Raw genomic sequence first — 11724 nt, forward strand, 5'->3', positions numbered from 1 at the left:
AGCCGGCCAGTGCGACGGAGGCAGCGGGAGAAAAGGAGAGGAGGCGGCCGGTGCGATGGCAGCGGCGGGAGAGGGGAAGAGAGCCGGCCGGCGCGACGACGACAGCGGGAGAAAAAGAGAGCAGACAGCCGGCGCGATGGCGAGCTCAAACGGCGTGACGGCAGCGGCAGGAGAGGAGGAGAGGAGGTGGTCAGCACAGTCGAACGCGCACGGGATGCGGCGGACGATGCCTAGTAGGATGGCGTCCTCATCATCACCATCTTCCGCATCGTCGTCGCGGTCGACAGGTGCCGGGTGGAGTGGTTTGGGAGGGAGGGGGAGGCGGCCAGCGAGCTCGCCCCACCTGCGCGCAAGCACGCCCATCCGTAGCTTGGTGTGCTGGGGACGACGACGAGGAATGGGGGAGAGAGGAATCGACGGCCGATGACAGCAGAGGCGGGCAAGCGTGGCGCTGGGCTACTCACGCTCCCCGACTAGACCCCCTGCTCTGCTGCACTTGCCCGCGGCCCTCCACACACCGCTGCTTTGCTTGCTGCGCTTGTGGAGGAGGTCGACCAACACGACGACGATGATGACGACGTCGGCGGGTGAAGAGCTGGAGCATGACGAGCGCCACCGCTCCACCATCCGCTCTCGCCCGCCGCCCATGGCCAGCTTCGCTCGCCCGTCACTCTGTTGCCGCTCTCGCTCGCCGCTCCGCCTGCCGCTCTTGCTTGCCGCCCCGCCCGCCGTACCCACCGTCTCGGCCGACTCTCTCCCCATATCCCGCGGCTCGCCGCGAACCCGCGCCCACCTCCTCTCCCCCTCTCCCGCTTCTTCCCCGCGCGCCGCCGAGCCTGCTCTGCCGCCAGCCGTTGCGCCCGAATCTGCCCGCCTGCTTGTGAATGTGCATCGGAGATGTGGGCCCCACATACTTTTTTTAATTTTTTTTTGCTGACTAAGATGCCACGTCAGTGAAACCACCCATATTTACTGCCATAGGACCTTGAGTTTAGGAGTACACATTTCTAGTTTTTGTGGTTAAGAGACCTCAAAAAAATCTCACTGTTAAGTTGAGGGACCTCCGGTCAACTTATTCCAAATAATTATTCTATTTGAGCAGGTTTGCGTTAAAATGATACGGTATTTTACACTACTGGAGAGGGAGAGACTCCCGAGTGTCAAAAACACTCGGCAATGCATGAAAAACACTCTGTAACAGAGTTACTTAGCGCCACACTCCGTAATCTTCGCCCGGGAGAGATTTCTCCTTCCCGTGCATAGTTGCGTGTGTCCTAGGTGGATACACCGTGTAACAGTGTGATAATTGCCGTGTGCTCTAAGACTCGGTAACATTTTCACCCCACCGTCCAAAAGAACTCCACAGGCAACGGCGACAGAGACGGAACGGTCAAGGCACAGTTGCGTAGTGCAGAGAAAGTTACCGTGTGTTTTTCAATCGGACACACCCGGTAAACCTTCTCTTGTTACCGGGTGTTGACATAGCATGACACATGTTAACTTTCCAAGAAACACACACCAACAGTGCCCTCGTTACCATGTGTTCAGTTTAGGACACTGTAATGTGACACACAAGAACTCTACTTGAGGGCAAACTAAAATGGGTTTGCTGATTCATTTATATTATTTGCTTACATCAGAATAGTAGGATCCTAATAACACATCACAGATGATCACACATACAATGGTAGAATAGATTTCAATGCATTGACATCCATGTTCAATTAATCAGTTTGGCAACAATCTAATATGAAACAATAGCAATGCCAATCTCATCAGCTACATCTGAGATGTAATTTGAATATTAATTCTTAAGCTTAGATAACCAAAGAGGTAGTGCAACTAGAAAAGAGTTGACGAATGGTATCGCAGGCAGTCCGACAACACCTCAAATAACAGATGAGCCAGTTGACTTGCAGATCCTGAGATTGCAAAAAAAGAGGTAAGATTAATTAGGTAGGTCAGCTTTACTTCAAAACATTTTATGTACATGTATCTAAAACAGTGATAGCACATTTATATGAAATAGCATTAGCAGAAAGTTTATATAAATGATCTATGCAAATAAAAAAACTACCTGAACTTATTCATGCTTTCTTCAAGAATTGTCTAGGTTTATTACAAAATTCAGGTATAGCAAAAGTAATTGATATTGGAAACTTTTATTGATGGCACATGCCAAGAAGCGCTATGCACCCAAGTGACTGGTCAAGTGCTTATAGAAGTTCTTTCTTTATACTAGCCAAGTGCCCATGTATTGCACTGAAATCCAAATAAATGATTGCGCATGTTCAAAATAGGGAGAAATGCAAGATTGAAATCAAACTTCTCTTATCTTCATGATTCCTGGTATATAATGTTATTTAGGACAAAAATGATTATGATCCTAACTCAAACAATTCTTGCTCATCTATCAAAAAGTTTATCTTACTATCAACAATTTATGGGATTTGTAGAAACAAACTCATCAATTTGCTAGCACCAAAATTGTAAATCATGTAATCAGATGACATGAGTTAATTAGGGTTACCCCTACTAATTTTTCTGTGTTATTTTCTCATATTCAGAAATCCAATGGTATGAGAAGAATCAATTAAGAGAATATACAATAGTAAATTCAATATTCAGACATTGTAGTAGACAACGGAACTTTGCTTGTAGTACCTGCTTTGGTGTTGGTCATTTACATTCTTTATTTGTCACTCTTCACCTAGTAGACAGAGCACCAATTGATTGAGAATCTACTGCCTTGGCTATCCCAATGCTTGTAATTGTCCTGAAATGAATATACAGAGTGACCTTAGGTGGGTAAAATTTTTGTGGCTTATGTCAGCAAATCCCCTGTTTTACTCACGTGAGACTGTGGCTATCTTAGAACTATGACCTTTTCAGACGAAAAACAGTTTACTGAAAAACAGAGCAAAACGAGAGAACAGAGTTTTTGTGCTGCGCAATACTTGCAGTTTTTTCGTCACTCCTCTTTATCTATTTATTATCCTCCTTATAAACTGGAGTTTGTTACATGCATATGACCATGTAAACACTCGATCCATACATTGCGCCATCCCACAACAGAATCAAGATAGGTCACCGATCCGAAAATGCAGCTAACTGAAAAAAAAACTAACTGAAAACTAACTATGCAGGAACTAGTCTAAGCAACAACTTAAAATACGAAGCACAAGATTACAAATTTAGTCAACAGCTTATTCCATGATAATTAAGTTGGGCCTGTTAATTTATGATTTAACTAATAAAAAGGAAACATGCCAACCTGAGAGAGAGAAATGGCTCCCTGGCTTTGCAGTGAGTAGAATGTCTGAGGTGGTGCCTATGATGGTTTGAAATGGAGCCGAGCTAGATTGGTTCAGTACTGGAACAGACATTGCAATGACTTCTTGGAACATGCCTCCAATCTTCTGAAAAAAGGGAATAATAATTTCACACAAGTAAATTTTAGGCATCTCTAAATCAAACTACAGATATATATATGTACAGTTGGTTCATACTCCATATGATTTTAGTTGTGTTGTACTGGCTGGCTCATGGAAGCAATCCTCAAGAAAAGGAATTGCATCATATAGATAAAACAAGAATTTTATCTCCACTTAATTCCAGTAACTTGCACAAAAGCACAATTGTTTCTTCTCACTAACACTAATAAAGTGAAAAAATTGATAATTGTAAATAGCTACACTTTATCATTATGAAAGATGAAAAAAGTAGTTTCATTATCAGAAATAGGTTTAAACCCTGAAAACAAATGAGCACTGAAGAAAGGTTCTATAAAAAAGTACTCCTACACGACAAATTGAATATAAGTATGTCTTACGAGTAGTTACTAGCTACACGAGAAATCAAATCTAAGCTCCAAGTTCTCCACCTGAAACCAAAATGCGTAGTTCTTATATTTAGAGGGAAAAAAAATCATATTCTAGAAAAAAGCCCTTTGCAGCTGTCCAGGTGAAAAGTAAAATGCTTCTCTTCACAAATCAAATCCACAAAGGCCCTTCTCCATGCGTGCAGGAGGGAAGAAAGAGACATGGGGTGGGAAGAGAGAGATCATACCATGGAGAGGTAGCTTGCCTGTAAGTCTTGCCCGGGTCCTTCTTCACCTAACTTCTGCATTAACCTATAAAAAAAATCCCCAATTAGAAAAATCTTGAATGAACCAGATAACTTAGGGAATAGCCCAGATATTATAGATCTGGGACAAAGGAGCTTGTGGGAAGGAATTGACCTGAGGAGGGCAGCGCGGCCCCTGGCCATCGTCGCGCCGGAGCAACTGCTATGGGTGAGGTGGCGCTGGATCTGGCTGCCCCGGACTCATTGCCGGCAGTCTGGTGCCCCCATTGCTCTGGCGAGTAGGGCAAAGGAGAGGATGTTGCGGAGGGAGGGCTAGAGTTGGAGCAGCAGGAAGAGGGGGGAGAGCCGCAAGTACGCGGCAGCACCGAAGTGGGGAACATGACCTCCAGACATGGCGACAGGGCTCGTAAGTGGAATATTCGGGGGAGTATGGAGCAGGTGGCGCTGGATCTAGCTGACCTGCGTTCATCGGCATCAGAGCCGGTGGATCCGTTGCTCCGGCGAGGAGTTCAAGGGGAGGAGGAGCAGGAGGATTTGGACGCGCCGACGCGGAGAAAGGGAAAAGGGATGCGTGAAAGGTGTTACTCTGGGAGGAGGATAAGGTTGGAGAGGCGCCCTAGTAAGATAAAGATGGGGAAATTGCATTCCCGCGCGCGCCACTAGAAATTGTAAATTTTGGGAGAGATTTTCTTTTCGTTTGCACATTAAGCAAATAATTTTCTATTTGTTATAACTGGTTTCTTTCTACTTCAAAAATATTCATTGATAACCATCAACTTAAATAAACATCTCCGTTTTTTAATTGAAACTACCATGATTTTTCTGAAATTGAATTTGAATGCTACCTAGTTTTTTAAGCTAACTGAACACGAATTTGGACCGGTTTATGTCAAACTCTGATGGACTTTCATTAAAAGCACCGAGACAAGCATCCCCCATGAGTTTTGAGAAAATAAAATAGTTTTACGAAAAAACAAGTTTCAGTTTAAATGTGATGAAATTTGAAAATAAATAAAGGAAAATTGTAGGAATGTGTGGAAATATTTGGGGAAATGGTGGAAAATTTATATAAGAAAGCAAGGACGGCAAAGATGGCGAGGACAGCGGCCGGCGGAGTGGAGCGGGTTGGCAGCGGCGGTGGACGAGCGCGCGGCAGGCGGCAGCGAGCGGCGGCGAGCGAGCGCGCAATAGGAGCAGCCGGGGCGGGCGGCTAGCAAGAGTGGCGCGCACCCCACAGCGATGGCGATGGCGACGCAAGCTCCCATGTCGGCTGATCTCTCCGGCGTCGGGCTAGCGGCTGGGCTCGCCGGGCAAGTGGCGGCGGCGGCGGCCTGAGAGTGAGAAGACGAGGTGGGCGGGCGCTTCCGACACTTCTTCTCGTAGGCGATGCCGCTCACCTTGGCCTGGCTGTTGCGGACGTCGCGGAGGTAAAGGCGGACAACGCGGGCACCGAACGGGTTGGCCTCGGGGTGGCCTCCGTGCTCGTTGAAGGCGGTGCAGAGGCGGCCGACGAGCGCGTCGAGGCTGTCCCACGCCTGGCGGAGCGGGCACGGGCACAGCGCCGGCGGCGAGGGGTGGCTCCGGCGGCCACACGCTCGTCCACTGCGGCTACCGCCCCGCTCAACTCTGCCGGCCGCCGTCCTCGCCATCTGAGAGAGAAAAGAGAGATGAGGAGAGAGACAAGAGATAGAGCTGATATGTGGGCCCAAGGGCATTTTTGACATTTCACGCGATTTCTCTCTCCTCCCCAACCGGAAAGTATTATTTTAATCGGCGCGGTGTCCACTGGCAAATTATCACGTTTATGGAGTGTTTTCCCCTAAAAGTGAGTTTGGGCAGTGTCCTAGGGCTAAAACCACACATAACAAGTGTCCTGTAGCAAAATTTGCCATTAATATAATGTATAAAATATATTTAATATAGGATTTAATAAAATTAATTTGGTAGATGTTATTTTTTTTATAAACTTGATCAAACTTAAAAAAATGAGTTCAAAAAATCAAAGCAACTTACGTTCTACTCCCTCTGTCCCAAATAAGTGCAGCCACGAGTTTCTGTGTCCAATTTTAATTATCCATCTTATTTAAATTTTTTTAAAAAACTAAAAAAACATAAGTCACGCTTAATGTACTAGTAATGTTTTATAATCTAATAACATAAAAATATTAATCATAAAAAATTCAAATAACACGGAAGATAAAAGTTAGACATGAAAACTCATGGCTACACTTATTTGGGACGAAGGGAGTAGAATGTAAGTTATTTTGATTTTTTGAACTCATTTTTTAAAGTTTGATCAAGTTTATAAAAAAAATAACATATACCAAATTAATTTTATTAAATCCTATATTAAATATATTTTATATATTTTATTAATTTATTTGGTGTTGAAAATATTACCATGCTTTTTGATATTTTTTTTACTTACAGAATTGCCAGGGTAATAGAGGGAGTAGTCACCGAAATATAAATGCCTTATTTTAAGAATGACGACTATTTTATTAGCAAAAAAAACCCCAAGAGAAACGGGATGTTCAGATTAAAAAAGTCACGTAGCAAATTAAACAAATCAATTTTTTTATAACTCTCCAACTAACGGAAATATTTCTCAATGTTCATTGACATGTGGCCCCCACCAGGCCACCACCATCTCCTCCGTTACATTTGTTACGGTTGCCGAGTGACATGCAATAGCTCTTTGTAAATATCAGACGCCGTCACGTTTTCCGCTACTTTTCTGTTTCCGCCGCATGGGATTCGCTCCTGCGCCGTCCCCACCACAGCAAATGCACGGACGCCAAAAGAAACAGCCGTTCCACACCAATAAAACGTGCTGTACTGAGGGATGGGGACCCACATTCGCTGGTGTAATACTCCATTATCCTGGTGTTCCCCAGTGTTCTGAATGAACACCCCGTAACAGAAGTTGTTGCAGAGTGTTCCCCTGAAACACCCGTAATTTACGGAGTGATACAAGGACACTACGTAAACTTTCTGCTCACACCCGGGAGTGTCTCCCATCCTGAGCCCACCTTATCCCTTTTTTTTAGTATGGGCTGTAGTTTAGTCGTAAAAAGTTACTATATTTTATGGCAAAAATTCTTTGGTGAGAATACCGCACCGGTACTATGGATAGTTTAATAGTAAAAAGCTACTCTCTCCGTCCCAAAATATAACAACTTTTAGCCATCAAGATTTATCCTAAAATATAACAACTTCTCTACAATCATTCTCTTCCTAACCAATCACAACCCTTCACCATTCACTTTTACCTATCCATACTTTCTACATAGTTGGTACCCACTAACAATTATTAGAAGGTAAAGCTCAACATGTAAGTATGCCACATCATCACCCACTAGCCATTACTATTCTAGCCCATTTAAAATCACATGCAAGTATGCCACATCTTCACTCACTATCAATTACTATTCTAGTCTATTTTAAATCCCATGCAAGCATGACACATTATCTACAATATTATATTATAGAGATCAACAAGTATATGTCAAATCATCTTCCTCACATTATTTTCTTAACATTTCAACTTTCATCATTTTGACAATATTTAACATATACTCATTCATGAATTCCACAACAAAGCGCGAGGTATCACCTAGTTTTCTTAATAACCGTATCCAACCCTAAAACTTCTTATATTCTGGGACGGAGGGAGTACCCTTTATGTATCCTTAAAAGCATGTGCAACATTGGAATTAGAGGGGTTCTCTCCTATAGAACCTGCTTTGGAATTACACACCGCCCATGTTCTAAGTTGTTATATTTAGGATAAAATTTGAATTCTAAAACTTGCTATATTTTTTACAGATGCAATAGCCTCTTTAGACCGTATTATATATTTGAGGTAAATTACACTCATTTTTTAATTCGTACTTGATGTAAAAATAATACGAAAGATCACAAACCACACATGTTGGTGAGACAACAATGACAAATAAATAATAGTGTAAATTGCATATCAGGTTTTATATTTTTACCAAACTTTCACTTTAAATCATTCTTTCTCAAATATTTTCATACGAAGCCCGATATTTACCAATCCTTTGCAGTTTGGACCACCCATGGCTTTCTTTCCTACCTCTGGTTCTTCGCTACCCATTGCCATCAATGCCTACTCGCCTCATTCCCTAATTACCATCACTGACTGTTGTCATGTTCATCGTGAGCTTTACCCCTTTACTAAGCTCGAGTTGGTCGAGCTCCGCCTCCGCTCCAACTCAAGCTAAAGCTCTTTCGTGGAGGAGGGCAACAGTGCGAGCACAAGTGACTTCCACGAGCTCCCTACCGTCTTGCTAATTCTCTTGCTTCACTCCAGATCAAGCAGTCGGATTTGGGAACAACAGCTACCGCTACTCTAATTGTGGTCCTTCATGAGAGTTGACTGGAGTTTGGTATGACCGTCACCGCCTTGCACTCAACCATTACCATCTCCTTCGGGTGCTCCTCCCTTGCCCATCGATTGCACCTTGGCACCATTGCACTGTCCGACATACAATTAATGAAGAGGCCTAGCACCGAGGACATCAACAAGAAGAGGGGTACTGGTGGCTGTGGCAATAGCTGCCCTAGCTTGTGGTGGCTAAGATGATGGACATGGAGGAGCTCAAGAGGAGGAACAAGAAGAGTTGCCGTGAGTGAGATCCTCGATTGAGGCCAATTGAGCAACCTTTCCTCCTGCTCCCACAGCTATACGACGTCATCGAGATTGATAGGCCAGTTGTCTCTTCTCCTCACTAATTTCTGCCCTAGAGGTGATCTCAGTGCCAACGAATGTTAGTGCCCAGTGAATGATCGATTCTTGCAGGCTACTATCTTCGACCGGGTGGGTGTATAAGGAAAGGTCATGTTCGGATGCGAGGAGAGCTCGCCGACATCCTTCCTGCTGCCAAGTTCGTTCCTTCTTTAATCTCCTAGTCATCTTATAGGTCGGTTAGCTATCGATCCAAAACATAAAGCATGGGTAAAAACACCCGGTTTTATGTGAAAAGGTTGAATAGGGATGTAGGGATGGTTAAAAGTATGACCCAATCAACAATTTACTCCTAACATTTAATTTGAGCTTTTTTATTGTCCAGCAGGGGAGGGCGGTACCAAATATGGGCCGTCGATACAGGCCGATCGGATGGCTGACAAGAATCGAGTACCTGGCGGTACCAGCGCTCCCCCCCTAGTAAAAATGCTCTAAAGGGTAAAACTGTAATATCGTTGTCAAAAACGCTTCCGCCTAGCGCCCCTACCTCTTCTGTTCTCCCAGCACCACCGCACCTCGCATGAGGACGAGCGTCATCATCGACAGCAGGGGGAGGCAATGCGGGAGCTAGGGATCGGATTGGCTTCCCAAGCCTAGGAGGCTCCAGATCTGGTCGCGCCACCCCCGAGGGTGCTGTCCCCTCCTCCTCCCTGCCTTTCCCGCTACCCTGTGTTCTTCCACCCACAATCACCAATGTTCTCTTCCTCTAGCCAAAGGGCAGCGCAGTGCTCTTGGTGATCTAGGAGGCTGTCCACCAAGCCATAGCACCTAACCTTTCCCCATGGCGGCAGCTTGACCCGCTGATTGTGAGGCTGTGTGACAAACTGACAATGGTGGTTTGCCGCGATTGCAAGGATCAATTCATCGAACAACGGTAAGTCCTCTTAGGTTCTAACACCTGTGTTTTTTTTCCCTATTTTCAACGGATCACAAGGACGTTTCTGTATGGGCGCATTTTAATGTAAAAAAACACAGGATTTCAAATTAGATTTTACATGCTTGAAGCGATATCATATATATTCACAACTCACAGTATTTCAAATTAGAGAGGACTGAAACTTAGCAAGTTTATTTTGCAAGAATTCAAAGATGTTGTGATGCTAACTAACTGGCATAACCATATTTTGTCAGAACTTAATATGTATGAAATGTCTTGTAAGAACATGAGTTTTATGGGAACACATATCTGCTGTTCTATCTCATGTTCTATGGGTTTTATATCCTTTTGTATATCAAGCACTATGTCTATAAAAGAATTATTTAGGTCCAATGCTACCTTCCACTTACAAAGAAAAAACAGCAGTTAAATTTTACATATCACTGTCCTGATAGAGCTTTGCACGAAAGCAATTTTGGAGATTGTATTCTTTTTTATGAATGAATCGGCAAGCCAATTTTGGAGATTGTATTCCACTTAACAATAGTTGCTCCTTCCCTGGCCAGGCTGCTTGGACTACTTTTTTATTCAAACCTTAAAAGTGTTGATTTTTTTCAGGTTTTGGTGATCGGGACCAAAATATGTCCAAAGGTGGCTGGATCAGTTTGAATTTTGTGAGCTCAAGCTCCTCTGGGAGGATTTAAGCCAAGGAGTACGTTAGGAGGCTTTGGCCTATGCGTATATGTAACCTGATATGTGTGCATTAGGAGGGCTGTGGCCTATGGGTGTATGTGAACTGTGATATATGTGAAGCTATTTTGATGTATGTATGTTTTCAAGTTCTTGGGTTGGGGGTTAAATAATGTGATACTAAGTTTTTTTTGTTGTCAACGTTCTTGTTATGAATGTCCATGAATAAAGGGGAGATTATGCGAAACTTTTAATAAATTTCGGACTTGGTATAATGTGTTGTTTGGTAGGACTGCATTATGCAATCTTTTTTTTTATCAAATAATGTCAATGTAAAAAAGATACATACATCTGATTCAATTTGTATAGACCCAAACTACATGATTCTATTTAAGCTGCATAATCATCTATCCGTCGACTTCACTCGTTTAAAGGGTGCCAAATTCTGGTGCCTGGGGTCATGATGCAGAGAAGTGTACTCGCTGTTCTATTTCATCGTGAAGGTTGATAGCAAGTTATTAAATCTGACAATTCCGCTTTGAACATTATGTATAGTGGAGTACAAACCTAGGTATCAAATGTACATCACTTCATAATTGTTTGAACAAAAACATCAGAGCTGTCCTGCTAGTAGGTAACTGGGGCATCTTAATTATTTCTCAACAAAATAACTTCTGAATCTCTATATCAGTTCTTCCACTAGATCCTTCATTAAACAATCGTACAATCCCAGACTAGATCCTTCATTAAACAATCGTACAATCCCGGAATAAGTTGATTGAACAGATTTATGGGTACTACAGCAATGGTATACATGCATGACACATCAAACTAAATTTTTTTTGAGCGACAAGACAGTGCGAAGTTCTATTAATAGAGCATGAGAAAACTTATAAGATTATAACCTTAGAAAGTCATAACAGGAAAAACAAAAAAAATATACCACCACCCACACACCGACAGCGCCAACACACATTACTAGGAGAAGGCTAGCACCGGACCGGTCACCGCTAGGCCAACGAAGAGACATGGCCGAGATCACCCCCATCCCTTACAATCAACCCTAAGCCCCACTCTATCCAAGTCTTAGAAAAAACAAATTCAACCGTACTTCATATAGTCAAATATCTCAATACAAATTCTACCACAGGGAACTAGGTTCAACACACAACAGAAACCAGAAGTAGAAGAACAGGGGTAGGGTGTTGTGTCCCCGATGTTGCAGAGCAGGCGCAGGTTCCTGAGCGCCCAAGATGCGTTGGGGAGGAGACTGCAGCGGCGGCGGTAGATGGTGTCGGGC

General features: G+C 43.6%; 1 protein-coding gene and 1 long non-coding RNA gene across 2 annotated transcripts; both read right to left on the reverse strand.

Moving 5' to 3' along the window:
* Nucleotides 1-1838: 1838 nt before the first annotated feature.
* On the reverse strand, nucleotides 1839-3413 carry LOC127772950 (uncharacterized). The gene is made up of 3 exons (XR_008017485.1): nucleotides 3275-3413; nucleotides 2665-2776; nucleotides 1839-1922 (listed from the first exon to the last, which is right to left on the reverse strand). It is a non-coding gene; the product is annotated as an uncharacterized LOC127772950 (long non-coding RNA).
* Nucleotides 3414-4062: 649 nt separating this feature from the next.
* On the reverse strand, nucleotides 4063-5735 carry LOC127774188 (protein G1-like2). The gene is made up of 2 exons (XM_052300461.1): nucleotides 5317-5735; nucleotides 4063-4132 (listed from the first exon to the last, which is right to left on the reverse strand). The coding sequence occupies exons 1-2, from the start codon at nucleotides 5733-5735 to the stop codon at nucleotides 4063-4065; spliced, it is 489 nt and encodes a 162-aa protein (XP_052156421.1).
* Between the last annotated feature and the right edge of the window lie 5989 nt (nucleotides 5736-11724).

This window comes from Oryza glaberrima, chromosome 5 (assembly GCF_000147395.1).
Source record: "Oryza glaberrima chromosome 5, OglaRS2, whole genome shotgun sequence".
Classification (NCBI taxonomy): Eukaryota; Viridiplantae; Streptophyta; class Magnoliopsida; order Poales; family Poaceae; genus Oryza; species Oryza glaberrima.

What these genes read in the sequence shown, in the direction of transcription:
- LOC127774188 (XM_052300461.1), bottom strand. Translation starts at nt 5,735, where the DNA reads ATGGCGAGGACGGCGGCCGGCAGAGTTGAGCGGGGCGGTAGCCGCAGT. An exon ending in GCCATCGCCATCGCTGTGGG is followed by an intron (nt 4,133 to 5,316) that starts GTGCGCGCCACT and finishes TTTTTTTTATAG; the next exon opens with GTTAATGCAGAAGTTAGGTG.